Raw genomic sequence first — 26,391 nt, forward strand, 5'->3', positions numbered from 1 at the left:
ACACTTCTTTCTAGTTAATTATTTTATGATCATACCAATAGGTAGGCTGTTAAGATCGGCAAAAAAAAGTTTGTTTTAATTTCACTCAAAATGAGTTATTTGGGTCATAAATGACCTAAATACAAAAAATTTTCATGGTGTCTGTCTGTCCGTCTGTAACACGATAACTCAAAAACCGCTCAACCGAATTAACCAAATTTGGCACAAAAATACTGTGGCACCCGAGAATATGGCCATTAGTTTTTGGTGGGGGTGGGGGGTTGGTAAGGGGGTATGGGAGCGGGTTAAACATTTTTAAAAATCGTAACTCCAAAATTACAAAATTTAAAGAAGGCGTCCATTCTTCTCAAAGAGACCTGAATTAAATTAAAAAAGTAGAAAAGTAGACAAGCCTTTGAGTCTTTTTTATACTTTTTTAATCCAAAATTACAGTAGCTAGCGAAACGCGGTTTTCAATTTAAGATTAGGAATAGTATAATTTGTAAATAAAAATAGTATAATTTGTCAACTAAACGACTCTTGCTAAAAAGCGTAATATATTGTATTAGTTTGTTTTGGTTTGGAAGCTATAAATAGACATCAAGGTGTTTTGTGGTGAATTCATTGAAGGATCAGGTATGAAATAAAAAAAAATTGTGAATGAACTTAAGGAGAAAAATAAATTGTCTCTATCACGGGGTTGTAACAATAAAAATACCAAACAATAGCATTATAAAAAATATTCCAGTAATGCGGACACCTCCGTTAATTCGGTGCTAGCTGTTTCGATATGTACCCAAGTTCTCATCATCATCATCATCATGTAGCCATCGTTGTCCACTGCTGAACGTAGGCCTCCTCCATATTTCTCCATGTCTCTCGATTTTGGGCCGTCATCATCCAATTTCCAGCAATCCTCTTTACATCATCGGTCCAGCGTGTCGGTGGTCTGCCTCTGCTACGTTTATCTGCTCGAGGTCGCCATTCTAACAATCTTCTAGTCCACCTGTCTTTAGATGTTCTCCCCACATAACCTACCCATCTCCATTTCATTCGAGTTACGTGTTCCACTATGTCTTTAATTTTGGTTTTTTGTCTGATAGTGTTATTAGGAATTTTGTCTCTTTTAGTTATTCCAAGCGTGGCCCTCTCCATGGCTCTCTGGGCTACTCTTAAATTTTCTGCTGACTTTTTCGTTAATGTTAGAGTTTCCGTTCCATATGTAATTACCGGCAAGACGCATTGTTCATAAACTTTCCTCTTCAAGCATATGGGTATAACATTTTTAAAGGTCTTCCGCAGTTTACCAAAAGCAGCCCAACCCAAACCTATTCTGCGCTGTATCTCGTGTGTTTGGTTGTTCTTTCCGATTTTTGTATTTCGTGCCCGAGATATTTGTATATATGTGTTTCTTTTATGTCGGCGTCACCTATTCTGATGTTCTGTGTCAGCACTAAGTTTGTCATTATTTGAGTTTTACTCGTATTTATCCGGAGACCGACTTTTAATGAGGCCTGCACTAATTCTTCGAGCATCTGCTTTGAATCTCCGATGTTATCTGAGACAAGGACGATGTCATCTGTGAATCTGAGGTGTGTCAACCATTCACCATCGATATTTATGCCCCTATTCTTCCAAGAGAGTGATTTCATTGCGTATTCCAGGACAGCTGTAAAAAGTTTAGGCGAAATAGTATCCCCTTGTCGAACTCCTCTGCCTACCTCAATTTTACCTGTTGTTTCGTGAAGTTTTACAGTTGTGGTGGCATTACTATATATGTATTCTATAAGCCTTGTATACCTATAATCTACTCTTCCCTGCTCCAATGCTGCTATTTCCCAAGTTCTACTGTAATATAAATGCAGAAAAAGAACGTACAAAAGTTATAGAGGAAAGTAACCAAATATGGAGTACCATTTAGTTTTTGTGTTATATAAAATTAAAAGTATTCGTAAAAAAATGTTTTTTCCAAATATGCTAATGAGCCACCGTTGTTCCATTTGAAAAAATTGAGATATGATTAAAAATACGATGTGGGCATATTTTAACCGGCCAGAACAAGACACGAAAAACATTAATATCAAATATAATTTTCCAAGGCTTCTTGATTACAAATTAGGGTTTTTAACACAGCCATGGCACTCTATATAGAAATTTAAAATACGATTTTTTTTAAAACGAAAATGTCAAAAGTTTACATATACAGGGTCCGGCAATAGTGCGTCAGGCATCTGTAGCTCCTAGAATAAAAAACTTGAGAATTTTGTTTAAGTGCAAACCTAAAGTATGTACCAGGATGTATTTCAGGAAAATATTTTAACTTTTATAGGGTGGCTCAAAAAAGTGTGAGTGGACCTGAATGATTTTTTTTTTAAATGGAACACCCTGTATATAATTGCATATAGTTTCAGAGATATTAAAAGTAAAATAAAATATGTATTTTTCAGCCCATCTTAAAAAAATTATTAAAAATACAAGAACTGTTCTGAAATCAAAAATAAATATTAGGTATTTACATTAGATAGTCTGTTCTTACATTGTTATAAATATGGTAATCGTATATCATACAGGATGTTCAATATTCTACATACAAACTTTCTAAAATATAAAATAATTTTTATTTGTTATTTTAAATGGAACACCCTGTATATTATTTTTTTATTAGATGGAGAGTTAAAAATGAACATTTTTGTATTTAGAGTATTTCAAAATTTTGAAAGGTTTCGCAGATACGCGCAGTATTATTTCATATGGCGCTTTCAATAGTAAAATACGAGAGAAAATCAATGGGTGGCTTTGATAAAAATTTACTGTGGAAAATGGCATATGAAATATAAAACCGCAAATATCTGCGAAATTTTGAAATACTCTAAATACAAAAATGTTCATTTTTAATTCTCCGTCTATTGAAAAAAAATAATATACAGGGTGTTCCATTTAAAAATCGAGGAAAAATTATTTTATATTTTAAAAGTTGTAGCAAATATTTGAACATTCTGTATAATTTACGATTTTCATATTTATAGCAAAAGTAAGTACAGACTATCTAAAGTAAATACCTAATATAGTTTTGATTTCAGGACAGTTCTTGTATTTTTAATAATTTTTCCGAAGGGCTGAAAAATTCATATTTTTTATTTTATTTTAATATCTCTCAAACTATCAAAATATGGAGTATTCATATCTTAGGTGTTATATAAAATGATCTGAATTCGTAAAAAATGCAATAAATATGCTAGTATTCCATTTAAAAAAATCATCAAGGTCCACTATATGTCATTTTATTCAGAGTTTCATTTTCTATCGAATAGAGTAGAAACATACCGAAGGTACCATTTAAAAATCAAAAGTTGTAGTAATTTCCGGTGAAACAGGAAGTAACCAAAAAATAATTGAATAGGTCATTTGGGAAAGGTGGCATGTCCACTTTTTCAAATTTTACAGGAGAGACATTTTATTTTTCAGAAAAATGTTGTTTTAAATTTCTTTTATGATAATAGGGGGTAAGAGTTACTAGATTAACCTAAACATTTTAGTTTGTGATATACAGGGTGTTTGAAATTTATCCTTTTTTAGTTTTGAGATGACCCGTTTCCAAAATGAACCAACGAAAAAAACCCACAAACCAAACAAAACTGACATATTTTAACAAAAATATTATTGCTTTGTTAATGATACAAAAACTTAAACTACAAAAAACACTGAACAAAAAAATCCTTCGGAAACACATTAATATCCTTCCTCTGGTGACTCTCATCGTGGTGGATCTCATCGTAAAATGCTTTAAAGTTTTCTGGGATATATTGAAGAAGTTTTTTCAGGTCATTGAATTTTTTCTCATTGATAGATATTTTTCCTTGATACGCTGGGTTGTTTTGACAGTTAGGAAGGACCAGAGGTGGAGTATCATTCTGCATAGTCTTTGCAAGAAGAAAGCGCTCCTCCAACACGTTATCGATGTACGGTTTTGCGATTACAACGCTGGGTTCTTTACAATCAAAGGTAAACTCATAATACTGATTAACTGCAAAACTCTTTCCTTATTTTCTTTGGGAACCCCCTTGCCAATGCTACGCAAAGAAAGAACTTTTTTGGGACACCTCCCAGAGATGCCCCGTTTTCATAATGATTGTATTATACACTACCTAAAATTATTAGGATACTATATCAAGAGCTGGCTCGTTTTCACACAGAACATGCGTCTAGAGTGTTACATTCGAAAGCCGATAAAAACGGAATTTTGAAAATTTTCGAGTTGACCCTTTTCCCAAATAACCGATTCAATTGAATATGCCAATCAATCCTAATTTATGTCATATACAAACATACCAAATCTTGTTTTTTATCGGAAAAAATAAGAAAAGTTATATGGGTGAGCCATTTTCGAGACGCACCCGGTATAGAAAAATTGCTAAAATTATACCGTTTTTTAACTATAAAACAATCCATAAACCTCCAAAAAACGTCCCTATCAGCAACAAAATGAGCGTTGTTGTGCTTTTTTTCGAAAATTCGTCGGCAACGCGCCAGAGTGATTAATGGTAACAGTTGATGAAAATTTTATTTTAAAAGATTTTCGCCCAGTCACCTTCCCTTATTAGAACGCACCGAAATGAGCCAAAGTAATTGCCAGGAAACGCGACAGAGGGGGCCAGGGAGTGGGGAAATGCAAAAAAGGGAGTGGGGGGAACCATAAATCTACAAAAAAAAACTGTTAAGTACACAGACGAAAATAATTCGTAAAAATAATTAATAAATTAATAAATATCGTGTATTATTTGGACTATTTCGGAAGTATAAATATTTTTTTCCCGTATATACCTACAGGGTGTTTCATGTGCTATCTCTCGTGGGGAGATTCCTCACGTAAAAAAATAAAAATAAATTTTATTTTTCATATCAACATATTACCGATTCTGCTTTGTTTCGTATCTAGAGGGTGTTAAAATCTTAATAATGTTTCGATTTATTATAATTTTCTTCCAAGTACTTTTAGTGATTCGAATGAATTTTTGAGGGTAAAAGTTACTATAAGTGCTACATATTTTAATACTAAAAGTGTCGATAAATTCATCAGGGGCGTGCAAATGGGTTATCACTGGAATATTTTTGAAAAAAAAAACATGTGCGCCACTGACTTTTTTCTTTTGATATCAAAATCGTGTAGGCCGATTAATGCTAATTAAAAAATATTTCTGGGTATTTTGTCGAATTTCTCCTTGATGAGATAAAAAATATTTCTGGGTATTTTGTCGAATTTCTCCTTGATGAGATAAACGGAATTTTATTAATCACAATTATTAATAAAAATAAAATTAATAAATCATATATTTTACCTAATTCATTATTAAATCTTATTTCTATTAGTTGTAATTACTATTAGTCCAACCTACAGCAATTTTGAATTAAAAAATAATGGTATTTAAGATAATTACAAAAAAACATTATAAAAAATTTAAAAAAAAATTAACATCCTGTGTCTCTAAAACTATGCTTTCCTAACCCATGTTTATAGGAACTTTTTTCATATTTTTTGATAAGGAATCAATGAGTGCTTATTTAAAAGGTTCACAAGTTAATGATATTAAAAATTTTTAAAGGTTCCTATTAGACTTCGATAAAAAAATTAATAAGATTGTGTTTATCTCATCAAGGAGGACGAAATCGACAAAATATGCATGCTTTTTTAGAGAAATATTCCTGTGATAACCCATATGTACGTCCCTGGTGAATATATAAACACACATTTTAGCTTTAAAATATGTCCCATTTATAGTAACTTTTACCCCCAAAATTTTTTTTGGAGGAAAATTATATTACATCGAAAAAATATTAAGACTGTAACACCCTGTAGCCACGAAACGAAGCAGAAACGGATCTATGTTGATATGAAAAATAAATCTTATTTTTACGTGAGCAATTTCCCCATGAAAGATGGCACATGTTTTTTAAACCACCCTGTATACATCGAAAATCAGACAAGTGTAACAGGAAAGGGTGATGCCATTATAATTAACATTTGATTAATAGCCCTCGGCGTGTATACGAGTCGGGACAAAATTTCCCTGCCAAAAGTGACAACAAATCGTCCTGTGCCTGTGTGCGAGCGAGTAGTTAGTGACTGACGAGTCTCCGCCAAAATAATGACATTATTTTGGTTTATAACTATTAAAAGGCCGATGACGGGGGAGCTTTTTTGTTTATCCAGAGTGGGTATTAGGTCTTTTGTGAGGTAGATGTATCGTTTAGGGCCTAATATCTCTTTTGTATTTCATGAATGACAGTGTTTTTACCCATTTGGCGTTTTGATAATGAATAATGTCAGCTATGAACGACATAAATTATCGACTCTTGTTTGAAGTAGTTTCATTTTTATATTCCATCTACAAGACTTTTTAATAAATAACCAACACTAAAAATACTAGAAGAATATACATATTTGGGACAACTAATACACAGCTCGGGATCTTTACTACCAGAAATCAACAGAAAAAGTTAAGTTAGCATGGAGTACTTATAGAAGAAACTCAATCATATTCAAATCTAGAATACTACTGCTATTACTCGCTGACGAGTATTTGACACGCATCAGAAGATGGTTATGCAAGACGTTTTCTTTCATGAGCTTTTCTGCGAATGAAAAGCCCCTATACCTGATGTTATCTCTCTTCCGCACTCCGGACATTCAAAAATCTCATTCCTCTGTTGACTCTTTACTTTTTGGTTGTCGCTGTTAACTGAGTTTCCAATTCTTCTCCATTGCGTTCTATATTGTGCGCTGCTTCTTCCCACTGATTCTGCATGTTTATTCCCTTTAAGTTCTCATGAAAAATATCCTTGTACCTTTTGAGTTGTCTACCCGGTTTCCTCTTACCGTCTACAAGCTCACTGTAAAGCAGAGATGTTGGTAGGCGGTTTTCTTGCATTCTCCACACGTGACCAGCCCATCTTAGGCGGGATTTTGTAACCATTTCTTCAATACTCTCGCAGTTAGCTTTTTCAAGAGCCGATACGGTTTGAGACATGATGGAACCATTTGATTCTTAAGAGTTGTCAAGGCGTCTCTGTTGCAACTTGTTTAAGGCGTTAATGTGTCGGCTGTATACGGCACACAGGTTTCGCTTCCATATAACATGGTGGGGATTATTATTGCTCGGTACACTGCAAGTTTCATTTTTGTGCTCAAGTCATGATTGTAGAAAACTATGTCTTTTAATTTCCAAATGCTCTTGAGGCGCTGCTAATCCTGTGCTGAATTTCAGAGTCGATATTGGTCTTTTCCGAAATCAAACTGCCGCACAGTGCTTCGAACATATGGCTCTAGAGGACAAAAATGCAAAACTTCTCTTTTATTGTAGGCAATTTATTCAAACTAGGTTTATTTGACACAAATGATGAGTACTCTCATTGTACTAAATGATGAGGTTCTTAGTCCCACGTTTATGAAAAAAAATCTTATAAATAATAAAAATGTTGGAACTGTGTTCCATCTAAGGAAATAATAATTTATAGTATGAAAACGGTGTAAGTATTAAATAAATCCCTGTTTTTCTTTAAGAAAAAGAAAAATTAATGTTATATTTAATTAAAAAAAAATTAAGATACTATATTTACTTTAGGACAACAAAATGCATAGATCGTAACTACTCTGATTCAGAAGAATCACTGCTGACAGAATCTTCCAAATTTATAGTATCCAAATCATAGGTAGATGAAGTATCCTCACATATAAGATATTTCTGTACATAATTTTCTAATATGTTACTTTTTCGCGTTGTTACTGTCCTTTTTGTTGGTATGAAGGGTTCGGATGTTAATAGTTACCTCTTTAATAGATCACATCCATATATTATTTTTTCGTTTTCTTGGGTATGCGGTTTTATAATAAATTGAAAGATGGAAACTTTTTTTATGCGACGTTTCGCTCCAACATGTGGGCTTTTTCAGGCACAAGTGGTGTCTCATTTGACTGGAAGGTTCATCAATATCTAATAAAGAACGCATTTTTTGAAATACAAATAATTTTGAGTTCCTGTCCTTATGATCAAGCCACGTATTAACCAGATCGGCATTGCTTATCAATTTTACTCCATCTGAAAAGTTTTATAAAATAAAGTTCGTCGCAAGCAGACGCAGGTGAACTATACAAAAATTAAAAGTGTATGAATATGACAACAAAAATATTCAATAAATACGATATGTTTTGATATGTTTTTTTTAAATACTTCTTTGAAGTTTGAAAACGTAAAATTTTTATACCCATTTAAGAATCATCTTAAAAAATAAATAAAAACTAAACAATCACGAACTTATTTAGAAATAAATTTAAAGTACATACCTTGTTTAACAATTTCCATAGTGGCTTTCAATTAAGTACGTACCGTTTAACTCCATAATATACAGAACTACTATGAATGTTATTCTTTTCACTGATAAGACAATGATCGCAAAATTTATTTTTAGTGAAAATATTTGCTAACAAAAAATGCGCTGTTTATGAAAAATAATATACAGGATGGTTGAACATTGCTATAAGTATAAAATTACATATTCAGGTATTAGTAAATTTTAATTTTTTTCTCGATTTTTGTCCATGGGACGAAGCACTGTGTGCCGAGGTAATTGAATTCCGCTACATATTCCAATAGTTCTTTATTAGAATGCCACTTTATCTAAAGAAAAAAACATTCGACCAATGTGTACATTCGGCCAATGTGTACTACCAGTCATGACCGAAAGTCATACGAAACATGGACACTTAAAACGGACATGCAGGAATGCAGGTCGCACAAGGCTCAGTGGTACGAAATATGCCGGGAATAACCAAGAAAGACCGTAAAAGAATAGAGTAGATACGTCAAAAGACCCAGGTAATAGATGTCATCCACAGAATCAAATCCCTTAAATGGCAATGGACAGGGCGCTTGGCAAGATGATCAGACAACTCATGGACCACTAAAATTACAGCATTTTACAGGTTAGCCTTAACATCAAAAAGGAGACGCTCGCTAACTGAGGCGTTAATACTACCAAGTCGAGTTTACTCAAAATTGGATCAAAAATTAATGTTTCCTATATAAATGTTGCCACTCCTTTTTACCCCATATTCATTTGGCTAAATAAATTACAGCCTATATCCTGACCGTCATATTAAGCTTTTAAACTAATATTCTGACATACAAACATTTTTTTTAACATTCATTTTATATCTGTCGATCATTCAGAGTCAACTAAGTAAGAATTATTTTTGTTTTTTTAAATTTTCTTATTAGCATTATTTTAATTAAAACTTCAGAAAAACTTGAAATAACGTACTTGCCACTCGTAAATAATTCTAAAGTGGAAACGAGTCAATTAAAAAGTTAGTTATGCATTCGCCGAAACCATAAAATAGAGCTATTAAACCCACATAGTACCGCAGGATACAATTTAAGATCTATCTAAAACCTCTGAAGAGAGACACAAGAGCACCAAGAGCTTTCATACAAGGTTAGTAAAACAGTTAAGAATTCAATGTAGGCAATAATGGTTGCTTTGTATCGCATTTCGAAAAATTATTTCATTAGGAGTAAAAATTATACTTTTTGTAGCGAAGCTGTATTATCTAACAAACACATAACAGCGTAGCGGAAGGAATTCAAGTAAAAAAAAACAATGTCACGTTTAATAATAGAAAAGCAAAATTGAATATATATATATATATATATATATATATATATATATATATATATATATATATATATATATATATATATATATATATATATATATATATATATATATATATATATATATATATATATATATATATATATATATATATATATATATATATATATATATATATATATATCCTTAGTATCTTAAAGAAGTTCTTATTGTTAGGCTTATATTTATCTAATTGATTTGCTTCATTCTGGATATTATAAACGGTCAATATGTCCTATAAATATATACACCAGCTGTCTAAGGAGAAAACATATCAACCGCAAGATTGGAATAGCGCCAACATAATTCTAATTCATAAGAAAGGCAGCAAAGAAGACATCAGAAACTATAGACCAATAAGCCTACTACAAGCAGCATACAAGATATTCACAAAAATAATAAACAACAGAATACAAAACATGCTAGACGCTGGACAACCACGAGAACAAGCAGGTTTTCGAACAAAAGAATACGAACTTCCACCAGCCATGGCCTTTTTAGACTTTGAAAAGGCTATATCCTAAGGCAATAATAGAAACCCTAGCGAAACAAGGTATTGACAGGCCTTCTATAAAAAGTCTCGCCAATATATACAAAGAAGTCAAAGCAAGAGTAATAATATATAAAACAACCCCAGAATTCCCAACTAGCAAAGGGGTGTGACAGGGAGACGCGGTATCCCCAAAGCTGTTTACAGCAACACTAGAAGAAGTCTTCAACTGGACTGGACCAACAAAGGATTAAAAATAGATGAAGAATATCTTAACCATCTAAGATTCGCTGATGACATAGTCCTAATTGCCAATAATAGCCCTGAAGAAGTATAAGAACAAATTAACGAACTAAATACAGCCAGCAATAAAGTAGGCCTCAAAATGAATTTAGCAAAAACTAAAGGAATGTAAAACGACTAGTAGACAGAAAAGACATTCTAATAAATATCACAACACTGGAAATAGTGGAAGAATATACCATGCTATTATTTTAACTGAAATAGCGCCAAACTTAACTGAAATGCTACCGTATAATCGAAAAAAACTGGCGTCAGCGATGGCTATGAAATGAAGACGGATGTCGTTTTATATATAAATTTATATAGGAAATGTTGTCGATTGTCATTTCCCAACCAACTGGACGCCGTTTTTTTTTCGATCATACGATATTTTGCTAAACATGTTCATTTTTAAAGTGGAAAAGTCAATGCATTGGATTTGAGTGAATAGTATGCAACCAATACTCACATAACAAATAATATTTTTTGGTTTAAAATACTTTTTATTTTTGTTTATTATTGTTACATGCAGAACGTCAAAATTAGTGGTAGACATTTTCAATTAGCAGAAAAAAGTTATCAAACTTTTAACTTTTCCATTAATTATACTTCAAAATTTGCGACAAATGTCACTTTCGCCTTTGATTATCTTCCGTCAAGAGAAATTGTGGTTATAAATCAAAAGTTGATTGTTTTATAAGCTAAATAATAGGCTTTCTCTATGGATACAACTGACTAACGCAAGCTATTGCTAGGATATTCTATTCAATTCACACACAGTGTTCACACAACACAATTCAATTTCAATTGTGTTTTTTGAACATTGTGAATGATTGTAAATTAAAAAGTATAAGCTGTAATGGAAACCACTAATTGCGAGGTTCTGAATGAAGCTTAAGATTTGTTGCTAACAATACTTTTTACATTGATATAAAAAATATAAAAATATAAACCAGCTCCAATATCAGGCAATATCCTAATCCCTCACGATAAATGGCACTCATTTCTTAAACAACAGGAGGTCTTCACCAATCAATTCCATATTAACTCCCTTAGGAGCATATCTCCCGCCATCTGTCATTTCGGAAACCATCAGAAAAAAACATCGAGACAAAAACCAACGGTGAAATATCGGATTTGATTAGAAAGCTAATGCGAAGGGCCCCGAATAGAACACGCGGACCTTGGCAACGAAGGAAGGGCTGGCAACTTGGAGAGGGGTGGCAAAAAATCAATCGAAACGCATGTAGGGACAGCCCATATAGGCCCATAAGGGTTAGAAGGAACGGATGCTGTGTTTCCGACCCTTTGGAATGTACGGAGTCCGATACTAAGGGTTTTAAAATGCGTGCGGGACCGGAGTTTTTGGGACTTGTTTTGCGGGCGAAGCTCATGAATAAGGGATTAGTGTGTGCTTTTTTTGGTGTGGACATGTAAAGAATTTTAATAAACTTATATAACACTTAGTGGTAAGGGTGTGCATGTATACCATATGATTAACATAAAAATCTCTTTACAATGAACATTGAAATTATTTTTACCTCCAGACTCTTATATGTATCATTGTGATATATTTGAGATCATTATCATTCAGCACTTCGATCTGTTAGTTGTAACGTTGCCTCTGTAGGAGTTCTTGGGAGATGGTCTTCCCGGCTGTCTTTTACCAACGGGTTTCCCTTCAAGAACTAGGCGTGGTAGCCAGTTTTCTTATATACGTTTTACGTCTGCGAACCATTGTCTTTTTCTTTGTCTATCCCATCTCACTAGGTCCTGTATTCCACATTCAAAATTTGGTTCCTTATGCAAAAATCCAAATTTTCAAAAAAATCACCTGTTCTCCATAAACAATTAACGTCTCATGGCTGTAAATTACCCTGTATATTCTTAACTAAACCTAATCAAAACCATCTCTGGACCCCCCACGCTTAGATTCTTCCACTTTGATGTCTCCAACTCTATCCATACAACGACACTCACTGCTCCTAAATAAGTTTTATCTGGTCTAAACTCGATCCATCGCTTCTAACACGATAAGGAAGAATAAATCAGGGCCGGAGTAAGGGGAAGGAGGCAGTTTTGTGGAGGAGGAGGGCCATTATCGTAACTTATTAACCTCCCCCTAATCGGGAGACCGGAAACTTGCGTCGGGGACGCCGACAATACGTCGTACGGGTAGTGATTCTCTTTTTTATGGCTACCGTGTAGATTTGTTCGAATCTATTTCCATGGATTTTAGGGGTAATAAAATAAAGGTGTAGAAAATGGAAAGAAAGTAAAAATTCCAGGACAATCTAACGAAAATAATTTTTAAATTTTGATTAATGTTATGAATAATTAATTATTATTGATGCCAAAAAAAAAACATTATGCAGTGTGCTGCATCGCCGACCTGGACATAGGAAATCCCATGTAAATTTTAAAAATAATGAATAAGTTTTGCCCATTTTATTTTACAGAAAAATGTATTTGAAAGTTTTTAAAGAACTCCTTAAAATGAAGCAAATTGTTCATTTTGAATGATTTATACGAATTTGTTCTGGAGTTATGAGAAATAGAAAAATACTAAATTAGTCAAAAAAATAATATGGTTCTGATTAGAATAACAAACATTCTACCTTCAAATTCAATATTTAATGTCAAATTGACGTTATTGTTGCCAATAATAATTTTGACGCTATATACGTGTTTTGACGGTTATACGTGTCAAAAATAGTTTCGGCTCAAGTTTCGTTTAGACGAAATCAGTTACATAGAATATCGATTTATCGGATGATTCTATACAAGAAAACTAGCACTGCATAATTTGATTTTTGCCGCGGAAATTCATTGTTTTTGAGAGAACTCGTATTTTTAAGTTTTCTATTATTAACTAAAAATTAAAACTTTACGGTGTTTTTAATAGTTTTTTTTTTCATTATAGAATAACGTAAAAACATTTACCTAATATAACGATGTGAACTAATTTTTATTCGAAAATATACTTTTATCACAATCATTTTCATTGATTTTTCCGCGTTTAAAAGGGCCGAAATGTGATAGGAAGATAAAAACTACATATTTTTGTTTGATTAATAATTTGCATAACATTTCTTTATAATTTTTTCCGCGGAAATTTATCATAAGGGCGGTGTAATGGAAAACCTTCAATATTTCGAAGTTTTCCATAATATTCTCAACTTTTTATATACTTTTGGTTTGGTTTGGTTATTTTTTTAGGGTTTGGTTTGGTTTAGTGGTCGTTTTTATGCTTTATTGACATTTTTTTTTAATTTTCGAATTCATTGACCATAACGATATTAAGTTCATAAGAATAGATATTATTCATTGATCTGTGTCAAAGGTCGGGAAGAAGATCACTGCATAGTGGTGAAACAACGCATTTCCGCATAATAATTATAATAGTACACATACATTTTTCCCTGCTGAATGTCACCATAGAAATCTGGTCGATATGCCCACATCACAGCGAGGCATCATCAGGACCTTTTCCCACAATCTTCGGGTTTCACTTACTTAAAAGCTTTATTACTCCCCATTTTACCTAGCGTTTCCATGAAACTGTCGCGTATCGCCGAAGGGATCCCAGATTTAAGGGATCCAAAGGGACAAAAGTAAAATGTGACGTGACTCACGACCATTATCGTACGCATGCCAGCTTGATATTCAGCTGGTTTTTCGAATTTGTTATTTACACTGCGGAAGAAATGCGTAAGTTTAATAGTAGGAATTGTAACATATTTGTTGGTAACACTGTCTTTTTTATTTAAAATTGTAATATTGGCACAGAAATATATTGGATGGACTACAGAAATATATTGGATCGTTAATGAATTATAATTCTTGTAGAATTTTAGGATTTTAGATTAATATACTTATTGATGACAAAATTAATGAGGTTATTATAATATACGTTAGTGTCCCTCTCTGTTGGTAAGATTATACTGCTAATAACAAGAAGGATTTGTTTTGTGGCGTAAACGTCATTTTCGTTTAAGCCTGATTCATGTTTGCAGCTTCAATAGGGTGTTTTTTTTCAATTTCACGCACGGTGGTTATTTTGAATAGGTTGTTATTGAGTTTTGTGTGACTCTGTTTCGGTCTGGTGCTTACCTACAGCTTAATGAATAATGAAATACAAAAGAATACAATAATAATTAGTTCCAAAAAATACTATAAATAAGCAAACATTAGTGAAAATTGGAGATAACAAAGATACACAAACTCACTGCAATCTAAACAAAAAAATCTTAGGTTGCCACTTATTTATTAAACAAAGTTTATTAGCGAAGTTCAGACGTATATGATGATATACCGACTGTAGCATCGATAACCGGAACATAGAAAATCCCATGTACATTTTAAGAACAAATAAAAGTTCCCGGTTATATTTTATATAAAAATTTATTTGAAACTTTTTAAGGAACTTATTAAAATTGATAACTTATTCTTAACCAAATTTGGCACAAAAATACTGTGGCACCCGAGAATCTGGCCATTAGTTTTTGGTGGGGATGGGGGGTTGGTAAGGGGGTATGGGAAGGGGTTAAAAATTTTAAAAAATCGTTACTCCAAAATTACAGTAGCTAGCGAAACGCGGTTCTCAATTTAAAATTAGAAATAATATTTGCAACAAAATTTGTAATAACATCAAAATCAGTCAAAGTCGCAGTTTTTGAAATAATTTTTTTTTAATTCCTTTACATTGAAACGCCTACCAAAAACCTACTAAAAGAATTGCCTACCAACTTTTTATTAACATATTTTAGTATTGGTAAATGGGCGGCTATACGTGCCTCCCGGCGCCAATTTTTAATATATTATATTATTAAACTGACATAAAGTGTGTAATTCAACGAGCGTAACTATAGTTTGTCAATATACAGTCTTAAATAAATGCAAACATATTAGGGATAGTATATTTCGACCCCAGAAACACGATTATGAGGTTTTTTCGCGAAAAAAATTGAAAATTTGGATTTTTTTTTAGTTTTTAGTTAAAAAATATAATTTGTTGATAATATGGTACTTAGTAAATTAAATTTACAAGAAAGAAAATCCAGAAAAGATCCAGTGGTTCTCAAAATTTTAGCGGTTGGAAATTAGCTTCGGAAAAACATTTTTTTCTCAAAAAGTATGCGCGGTGGCGTTTTTTTACAAGAGAGAAAAATACACTAAATACTAGATGGACCATTTGCGAAGAAAAAAAATCGGTGAGTGGAGTTATTTTACAGTATGTCCCCAGATTGTCTTTACAAGAGGAAAAGCTTTTTTATTATTAACACATTTTTAGAAAAATGCATTCTTCATAAAAATTTTTGCTTCTTCTGTAATGGTTAATCCCGTTTATACTTTTTCAAATTTCCATACCGTTTTTGAGAAAATTACAAAAAATATGAAAATTAGCTTGAATTTTTTCATATTTTTTGAATTTTTTCAAATTTTGGAATTTGAAAATTTGGTTGAAAGTCCAAAAAATTAACAGATGTTTCTATGGTAATACAATTTCTATTTCGTTCTTTGATAGATGGTTATTATTTATTTTGATTGACGTCATATTTTTGCTGTTGTTAAAGTATCACATTTTCCGATTACCATTATTACCCTTTACATTGTACAGGAACTTTTTTACTTATTTGTATCTACAGAATATTCTACCAAGGTTTCCCGAATACAACTCGAACCACCCTCTATAATAAATATTTTCAGTCTTTCTTAATTTTATGTCATAAATTTGACTTTTTTACTGGCAAAAGCGATTTTTTGTCTCCTCATCTCTTTATTTTTCTTGTAATCCTTTGTTATATTTACGTAATTTATTCGTAGTGCTATTTACCAGTCTGTCTTGAAGCGTCGCTCGCTCTAAAATTTTCATAAAACTCTCAAACGTCGCCGTATAGCTCTATACAGCTCTATTTTCTAGGACTGTTTATACAACTGCCTTTTCCTCCTCCCTCTACGGTAGTTTTCGCTCATTTTTCAGCCGGTTTTTACGAGCAGCGCGCGTTTTGCATGAGCATATTTTGTATATATTTTTAATGAAACGAACTGGGTGTTTGCGTTTTTTATGGTGCATAGGAAAATATTATTTTTGTCGGTATAAATTAAATATAAATTAGTTCTAAATTAGGAAAATGTTTCATCAGGTTCAAGCAGTCCAATTTGTCTAATAATATACAGGGTGGTCCGAACTGTATTCCGGAGAATTCGACAGACAAAAATAAGTAAAAAAGTTCGTATAAATGTATGTCCTAAAATGATTGGTTTCGGAGATTACATAACATAACAGCCGTTACTCGCTGACGAGTATTCGACACACATAAAGAAGATGGTCACGCAAGGCGTTTTCTTTCATGAGCTTTTCTGTGACTGAAAAGCCCGGTACGTGATGTTATCTGCTTACCGCACTCCGGACATTCAAAAAACATTGCTTTGTTGCCTCGTTACTTTTTGGTTGTCACTGTTAACTGAGTTTACAACTCTTCTCCATTGAGTTCTATTGTGAGCTGGTTTTTCCCACTCATTCTGCATGTTAAGCCCTTTTAAGTTTTCGTGGAAAATGTCCTTGTACCTTTTCAGTTGTCCACCCGGCCTCCTCTTACCGTCTACCAAGCTCACCGTAAAGTAGAGGTTTTGGTATGCGGTTTTCTTACATTCTGCATACGTGACCAGTCCATATTAAGCGGGATTTTGTAACCATGACTTCAATACTCTCGCAGTTAGTTTTTTCAAGGACCGATACGTTTGAGACATGCAACTTGTTCAATGCGTTAATGTGTCGGCGGTACGGCACCCAGGTTTCACTCCCATATAACATAGTGGGGATTATAATTGCTTGGTACACTGCAAGTTTTGTTTTTGTACTCAAGTCATGATTGTAGAAAACCCTGTCTTTTAATTTCCAGAATGCTTTTGAGGCGCTACTAATCCTGTGTTGAATTTCGGAGTCAATATTGGCCTTTTCCGAAATCAAACTGCCAAGGTAATTGAATTCCGCCACATATTCCAATAGTTCTTCTCCGATTTTTATAGCATTGTTGTGATCTTCCGGGGGAGTACACATGATTTTAGTTTTGTCGATGTTTAGCTTAAGGCCAAAAGCCTCGTATGCCCAGGTATATGTGTTCAACATTTCTTGTAATTGTTGTACCGTGTTTGCAACTAGAGCGCAGTCGTCAGCGTATTGAAGTTCTGTGATGAATTTTGTACATATTTTTGCCCTGAGTCTTTTTATGTTGAACAGACCGCCGTCGTATCTGTATCTAATGCCCAATCCTCTCTCCTGCAGTTTGATGTCCACTATAATGGAGAGCGCTGCCATGAAAGACACATCCCTGCCTAACTCCTGTATTTGTTAGGAATGAGTCACTCAGTGATCCATGATGTGACACTCTTGACTTGTTGTTGTTATGGAGGCTTTTACACACTGTAAGAAATTTGTTGGGTACTCCGAACTTTTTCATAATTGCCCAAAGCGCAACTCTGTTCACAGAGTCGAAGGCTTTTGTTAGATCGATGAATAAATGCAACATAAAGTTTAGACTGCTGCTCTTTTACTTTTTCCTGTAGTTGACGGATGGAAAATATGGAATCGACGGTGCCGCGGTTGGTACGAAAACCCGTTTGCGATTCTGGAAGGATTTTTTCTATATATGGGTGCAGGCGGTTTGACATTATTTTTGCAAGAATTTTTCCGCCGATAGCCAATAGTGAAATTCCCCGGTAATTTCTGCAGTCTGATGCACTTCTTTTGTTCTTAAATATATTCACTATATTCGCGTTGCGAAAGTCCTGAGGTACCTCTCCACTTTCCCATACGACATCGAAGAGAGCCTTAAGATGACCAATAAGTTCTTTAATTACACACTTATAAATTTCCGCCGGAATCGCGTCACAGCCAGCTGATTTGTTGTTTTTAAGCAGTTTTGGGGAGGTCTTTATTTCCTGTTCTGTTATTGGGATGTTTAACACATCGAGGCTGTTATACTGAGGTATTGTGTTTAGTGCTTCTATATTGGGGTTATTTTCTTGGTTAAGGATATGGCTGTAATGTTCTTTCCAGCGATTTCTGATTTGTTCTTCCTCTTTTAGAAGTTCGACATTTTGTGCTATGATTGGACAGCTTACCTTCTTAGTTGGACCGTATACTTCTTTTACAGCCTCGAAGAATTTACGATAATCGTGATGCGTGGCGTACTCTTGAATCTGATTCGCTTTTTGTGACCACCAGTCATCCTTTACTTGGCGCAGTTCTCTTCGATGCGTGTTGTTGCTTGCTTAAAAGTTGTCTACCAGTCTTGAATTATGCGGATTTGCAGTGACTGCTTGATGTGCTCTATGCTTTTGTTCCAACAAAGCCTGTATATGCGGTTGATTTTCGTTAAACCAGTCTGGTTGTTTCTTTTTGTTCGACTTTCCCAGTACAGCTTCGCTGGTTTTATGAATCGCATCCCTTAATTGTGTCCAGCCTTGTTCAGCTTCCAAGATTGAGATTGAAGTTATCGGTGGAAGTGATTCCTTGATGGCTTCCCGGAGGGCATAGGCGGTATTGTTGTTCTCTAGACCCCGTACGTTCAATCTGGTCATGTTGTTTTGCTTCTTACAGTGTGAATGTTTGGGTTTTAACTGGATTTTCATTTTTGGAATTACACGTCGGTGGTCAGTGCCGCATTCGGCTTTTGTGAGCCTAACATCTTTTAGATGCGTCCTTCGAACGATTATGTGGTCCAATTGATGCCAGTGGCCTGATCTAGGATGTTTCCAGGTACCTTTAAACTTGTCCTTCAACATGAACCACGTGTTGGTGATGCAAAGATTATACTCTGCGCATGTTGTTAATAAGCGTTCACTATTGCTATTTACGTTTCCCATTCCATATTTTCCCCATACGTCAGACCATATTTCCTGTTGTTTGCCAACGCGGGCAACGGATACAGGATGTAGAAGTTTCATTTTTATTTCGATTTTTTTCAAATAATTTCTGAAGTAACGTCAATGCTTGAATGAAAATTGGTGTCTGGTAGTTTTTTGACATGAGAAATTTGATTTTGATGTCAATATAACTCCTACTGGTAGAGGGCGCCACCTACATATTTTTAACTGGTTTTAAGAATAATAACTTTTCGTCCGCACCTGTATAAAATTACTCGGTAAAAAAATATACATTTACGGCGTTTTTGTCTTAGGATATATCGAGTCAAGAGCCTTCACAAAGTCTAAAACTCATATAATTCAATATATATCAAGAACTATAATCGAAATCAAATTTTACCAAGGGAATTCATATAAAAATCCCAGATGATGCGGGCTATAAGTGTTACACGGAATATACAAATTGCTATGTCAATTAAGAAGTCTCTTTCCTTCACTCGTGAAATCTTAACGTGATATGCCTCCGAAAAGCCATAAAATCTTAAATAGAGAAAAACCGACAAGACGAATACCACATGCAGATTTCTCCTTTTTCGTATCTCTCGCTACGATTCGCGGCGTTGCCATATCTCTCTGGCGCTTTGAAGTTGGCCGCAGATGTGCCTGCATGCAGCCGACCAGAAATTCATACATATCTCGGTTGGCTGAGCCCCAGGGCTTATCTGAAAGAATTATTTATTTTTTCCGCCGGCCGGGGTAATACAGTTTCCTGTTTCTCTTCTTTTTTTTCAGTATTTTGTGAATTTATTTTTTTTTACAAAAATACTCGCAAAAGAATTTTAAGCTAAGGTCTCCTTTTTGACTACAACTTTTGGTTTTTAAATGGCACCCTCGGTATTTTTTAACTTTATTTGATAGAAAATGACACTCTGAATAGAATGGCATATCATATGCCAACTTTATACGTTAAAAATAAATCGTATTTTAAATTTCAATCTGAGTGCCATGGCTGTGTTAAACTACTAATTTTTAATCAATGAGCCTTGAAAAAATAGATTTGATCTTCTAATGTTTTTCGTGTCTTGCGGTCGGTTAAAAAAATGACAAATATTTTTAATCATATCTCATTTTTTGAAATGGAACAAGGGTGGCTCATTAGCACCTTCGAAAAAGGCATTTTTTACGAACAATTGGATACCACCCACTTAGTATTTCGATTCAAATTGTCATTATGACCCGCATGTTACAATTTATCATATAGATCATAGCGAAACTGTCAAAAGTTGCCATATGATACGTCATTCTATTCAGAGTGTCATTTTTTGTCAGAGCTGCAACAGGTCGTCAGTATTAAAAAGGACTTGAGTCTTAAGTCATTTCTAAAATCCAAATTTAATGCAAATATTTTTTTCTCTCGATCTTGTTCTCTCGAAAAATACACTAGGAAGTACTTCATTCGAGAAACATGGCCATTTTTCCAATAGCTTAATACTCTTTTGATGAAAAATAATAACGACACGCAAAGACGATGACAAAGGACCGTATATACAATCAGTCGGCAGTCCGATTAGTCGTACGTCACATTTCATAGGTCGCACATCATAGCACGCACGGGTTTTGTTGCTTGGAACTTTTCACTTGGAATTTTGTATAATTTGCTTTTGTAAACGCATATCGTATAACAAATTAGTGATCGTTATTAACATGCATTTCTCATTTTTTATGGACAAATTTTAGGATATATGGATTCTTTAAAGGAGTTTCTGAAAAAATGGAAATTAGAGCATTTATTTGCTATATTTGAAGGTAAGAGACATTTGCCTAATGCACCTGTTTAGATAATGCATGCGTGACTATAGATAGAATAATAATATAGGTATCGATTTTTTTATGCAAATAATTACAAAAATTTTAGAATTTCAAATCGTCGTATTAAAAAATTAATAATTTATTTGCTTTACTTTGATCAATCGTGATGTAACATTTCTTTGTAATTTGTAGAGTGATGAACCACCCCAAAAACTACCAAGGAGTGAAGAAGCAGAAATAACTACTATCGAGGAAAATAATATCACTTTACTTACTACAGACCAGGAAAACCTAAATTTATCCAAAAATATTATACCTCGTAATATGCCTGTATATGATGTATAGACTTTTCTTAGATCAAAATAAATTTTAGTTGAGTCAATAGTATTCGCTATTGGTTTAAGAAAAGTGTCTCTTTAATCAAGAAATGTCCCTTTTCAATCAAGAATTTTTGCATGAATCAAAGAGGCTATTGTTCTTGTAGCAAGAACTTCTTTGCATATTCATTTTGGGTTAAGAGTGAAATACTTTGGACAGATAGATTCTTCTATTCTCTAAAGTAATTTTTTAAAGCTAATGAAAAGATAGTTAATGCTTTGGGCAAAGAAACGTCGTTCTTGGACCTATTGAAAAGCGCCAATCTTTTGCGTCAAAGTCATATTCATTTCGACTGAGAGATCCTTTTTCTCAGTGTAGCCACGACAATCACATATTCATTACAGAATTAAACGCTCTACAAAAAGATCTCTTACAATTTTTCGATAAACCTACTCCTTCAAAAATTATTCACGGTTAAAGTTAACCACTTGTTAAATTCCTAAATTCTTCAACTTTTTTGACGATCAAAATACGTAGACTGTATTTTCAGAATGGATATCATAAATTTAGTGCGCGAACAAACTCAAGGGGCCGCTTCTTTTACTTTCATTTCATGACATATAAGTCAAAATTCTAAAGAGGGATTTTGTGCTTTTCCCTGATCCACAGTTTTATTGATAACAGTTAGTGATAGGTTTCTTGTAAATTTTCAAAATTAAGGACAATGTCAGTTGAAGAAGATACCATTATTTAGTTCATTTTTTATCCTCTCCCCTACCTTCAGAATCAAATGACATGATCGCTTATATATTCATCCGTCTCCAAACTCCCCCCTGTTTATAAACACCGAAAAGGAAAAAATACTTCCCCTGACTCTTAACTGAATAAAATAAACTCCGAAGAAATCCAATTACCGATCGCAGAAAACACTTTCTCCCATTCGGGGCTTTGGGCTTATCTTAACGAACGTTATCCCTACGACTTCACGGACCCTTTCCACGATGCCGATGGAAGAAACGTATTCATTACAACGACCTGTCTACTTTGGGGTGCAAAGCCGGTGCAACTACCCAAATGTCAACCCTTATCGTTCAACTACCGCCCTTCCTAAACAACATCTGATTTGCCTTCAAGTGTGTCGGTGTTCGAGAAAGTGAATACATTGTGCCTTGGATGGGTGCATAAGTAAATAAGATTGGAAAGGTGATATTTAGTTGGTAGAATCCCTAAACATATTTAAAAATCAAATTAACCATATACAGAGTGGCGCACCTTATTCAGCTAGGTTGCTTATACGAAAACCCTGTACATTTGAAAATAATTTTAAATTATGCACATTGCCTCTCTACATATAACCATAAAAAAGTGTTTCTACATCTTTGCGTTTTCGTATAATCATGAGGGTGAATGAGGTGCGCCACCCTGTATATACAAAATTGATTTGTTGTTAATCAAAATATAATAAAAACCGTTTGTGTACAGTTGGATTTGAGCACAGATTTACTAGAATCCATTTTTCAATAGTTGACTACATTATGGGATTCGTTATCTTTATCACAACCGAAAAAAGAGTTAAACAATATAAATATCTTTATTTATGCCAAATGCATTTTGTGGCTCGGGAACTGCATAAATTGAAGTTAAATTACATAATATCGTACAATTATACAAAAAAAAAATAGACAGAACAGTATATCAAATCAAATCAAATCTTTCTTATTAGGCTAAATATACAAAATACTTTAGCCTCGACTTTAGCTGACTAATAGCCTAATAAGGTGTGCACCGTGATGTTTACACCGATTCACTGATTCCCAAATGTATCAATGTGACACACTCTCTGAACAAACTAATAGAAATATATTTTTAATACAACAATAACATACAACAAACAAACTAGTAAGAAAAACAGAGGATTACACAGAACAATGCGTCTGCAAGACAATTTCTAAGCATACACAAATATCTTCCAAAATTGGCCCTGTTCTCAGAAGAATCCCTGACTAGTCAGCGTGTTTCTTATTGGTTGAAATGTGTAGAAACCAGACTAACAATCAGGTTTCTATGCATTTTAACCAATGAGAAACGTGCTGACTGGTCAGGGATTCTGCTGAGAACAGACCTATTATAAAGTTTAGCAGTGAACCAGTCAAGACCAAATCAAATCAAAGGTCCGTTCGCAACATTTTGCCAAAATGAAAAAAGAGTCAGAAAAGCTAAAATTAGAAATAAGTTCTACACTGAATTAATAAAGTAAATGAAAAGTAATTTTACAAAAAAAATATTGATACTTACATTAAAGTGTTTTTAATAAGAATCTTGTAAAAATAAGATATTTTTGCATAGTTTCACAAAAAATGTAATTTTGCAAAACAGTTTATTAATATTAAATGATTGTTACAAAACGATATTATTTTTACAATGAGTTTTGTGAGTTTACAAATTAAATTTACATCAGAAATACAATCTTTTAGGTTTAAAACCATCGGTTATGTTTGAAATTGGACGAGAGAATAAAATACAGGGTGGGCCACTGAAAACTTACAATGGCTATAATTTTTAAACTAAAAAAGATATCAAAAAAATAAAAAATACCGTTTCTATAATATCGAGGGGGAATACATATGACGTATTTTTTGAACCACCCCGACCTACCTCTAAGGCGGCACCACTACTCACTTGAAAATCTTAAATGGCAACACCCCACTTGTGGCGCCTTTTTGGAAAGCCCATGAAAAATGCTAAACGATGATCATAAAGTTTTTAGGGTGAAATTGAAAAACTACGCCTTACACGAAAAATTAGGTGGACATTAATGAGAAAAGTGATTTTTTCCGCATAAGTTACAAATTGGGACCTAGCTAAATGAGGTTTTTTTCCAACTACCCCGACCCACCCCTAGGTGCCACCCCTTCATTTCTAAACTCAAGATAGCGATACCCCACTTGTGACACCTCTTTGGAAAGCGTATAAGAAACGCTGAACGACTGCCATAAAAAAGAACGAAAAAAATAGAGCCTAAAAATAAAACAAAAATGTCAAAACGTCAAAATCTCTAGAATGAATTATTTTTGTATCCATGAAGCATTGCGAGAAAAAAAACTGGTACAAAGAAACTTATTATAACTCTTAATGAAGACCTCATACACTTTCAGCAAGATGGAGCCCCTTCGCATTATTCTATTGACACAAGGCGGTGGTTGGATAAATATTATCCAAGGCAATGGATTGGCAGAAGGGGTCTAATCAAGTGGCCGCCAAGGTCACCTGATCTCACTCCTTTAGACTTTTCCTTGTGGGGTTACACTAAATCCATAGTCTATAAGACAAAACCAGGTTCGTTGCAAGAATTGCGGCAGAGGAGAACTGAAGCATGTCGAAATATTCCGAGAGAGACTTTCCAAAAAGTGAGAGAAGAATTTGAAAATCGTTTGTATTTTTGTATGGAACAAAACGGCTGTCATTTTGAGCAATTATTAAAATAAATTATCATTTTAAATTTCTTTCAAATTGTCACACCTACATTTCTTGTCACTAACCAGTAATTAAGTTGAAGTCTGTATGACCATCGTTTAGCAATTTCAATTAGCTTTCCAAAGAAGTGTCACAAGTGGGGTATCGCTATCTTGAGATTAGAAGTGAAGGGGTGCCACCTAGGGGTAGGTTGGGGTGGTTTGAAAAATACTTGATTTGTGTCATTTCGCTGGGCCCCAATTTGTAACTTTTGCTGAAAAAATCACCTTTTTCATTAATGTCCACCTAATTGTTCGTGTAAGGGTAGTTTTTCAATTTCACCCTAAAAACTTTATGATCATCATTTAGCATTTTTCATGAGCTTTCCAAAAAGATGCCACAAGTGGGGTGTTGCCATTTAAGATTTTCAAGTGAGTAGTGGTGCCTCATAAGGGGTAGGTCGGGGTGGTTCAAAAAATACGTCATATGTATTCCCCCCCGATATTATAGAAACGGTATTTTTTATTTTTTTGATATCTTTTTTGGTTTAAAAATTATAGCCATTGTTAGTTTTCAGTGGCCCACCCTGTATATAAGTTATTATTAACTTTCTGACCGCCTTTTGTTCATTTTTATTTCGCTCAGGTAAAACCTCACAACCGTACATTTAAAACTGTTTACAATCTCTATTAGGCAAGTCTGCAGCTATTATCACACTAAAAACCTGTAAAAATTTTAAGTTTATTCATTATATCATTGGCTGGAGCAGTTAAATATGAAAAAGATATGTAGTTCTAATACAATATAATTTAGCACAGTTTAATAACCTTTAAATTTTAAATAATTCCATGTTTATATTATTAATTTACATTATGTTGCCGGTTAACGACTTGTTCATGATCATTCTAAATTATTACTAATCACCCCGAGATTCCTAGAATGGCATAATTTAGAACAATGAATGTGAAGAGTATGTGTGGTATGAGAGTAACAACAAATTTGTATATCTTGATTATCGCAGTTCTATAAATAAATGGCGAATAGATAAATTAATTTATGTTTATTTTAGCAGATTAGATTTCTGAAGTATGTTATAAATATATTTATTTTGATAACATTTATGAACCTATATAAAATTATTTTTTCTTTAAATTTTTAGATAGATAGATATTCATTTATTTGTTCCGATTAACTAAAAATTACAAAAACCGGCAGGTATGGGACATTGTGAAAATAGAAAAAAACAAAACTTAAGACTTAATATAAAACACAAATAAATACACTTAAATAAGGGAAATAAACGAGAATAACACTTGACAACAAAAAAATATAAAATGTATGATTCGAAAATTATTGTTCAGTTTAAATAAATAGTTTTTCTAACCGCACTATATGAGTACACTACATTACAATTGCTACAAACAAAAAACATGCTCACTAAAAAGTGAGATATGCGAATCGGAAAAAAAACCGTCAAACTA

At 33.5% G+C, this 26,391-nt stretch overlaps 1 protein-coding gene across 1 annotated transcript in view; it reads right to left on the reverse strand.

Annotated features, from left to right (window-relative positions):
• Positions 1–1,307: 1,307 nt before the first annotated feature.
• Positions 1,308–26,391, reverse strand: part of LOC115886027 — a 29,734-nt gene continuing 4,650 nt past the window's right edge. The window contains exon 4 of the mRNA XM_030905057.1: positions 1,308–1,827. Within this exon, the coding sequence (XP_030760917.1) occupies positions 1,308–1,827 (520 nt within the window). The remainder of the gene's footprint in view (positions 1,828–26,391) is intronic.

Source organism: Sitophilus oryzae, unplaced genomic scaffold (assembly GCF_002938485.1).
Source record: "Sitophilus oryzae breed Bouriz unplaced genomic scaffold, Soryzae_2.0 scaffold_466_pilon_pilon, whole genome shotgun sequence".
NCBI lineage: Eukaryota > Metazoa > Arthropoda > Insecta > Coleoptera > Curculionidae > Sitophilus > Sitophilus oryzae.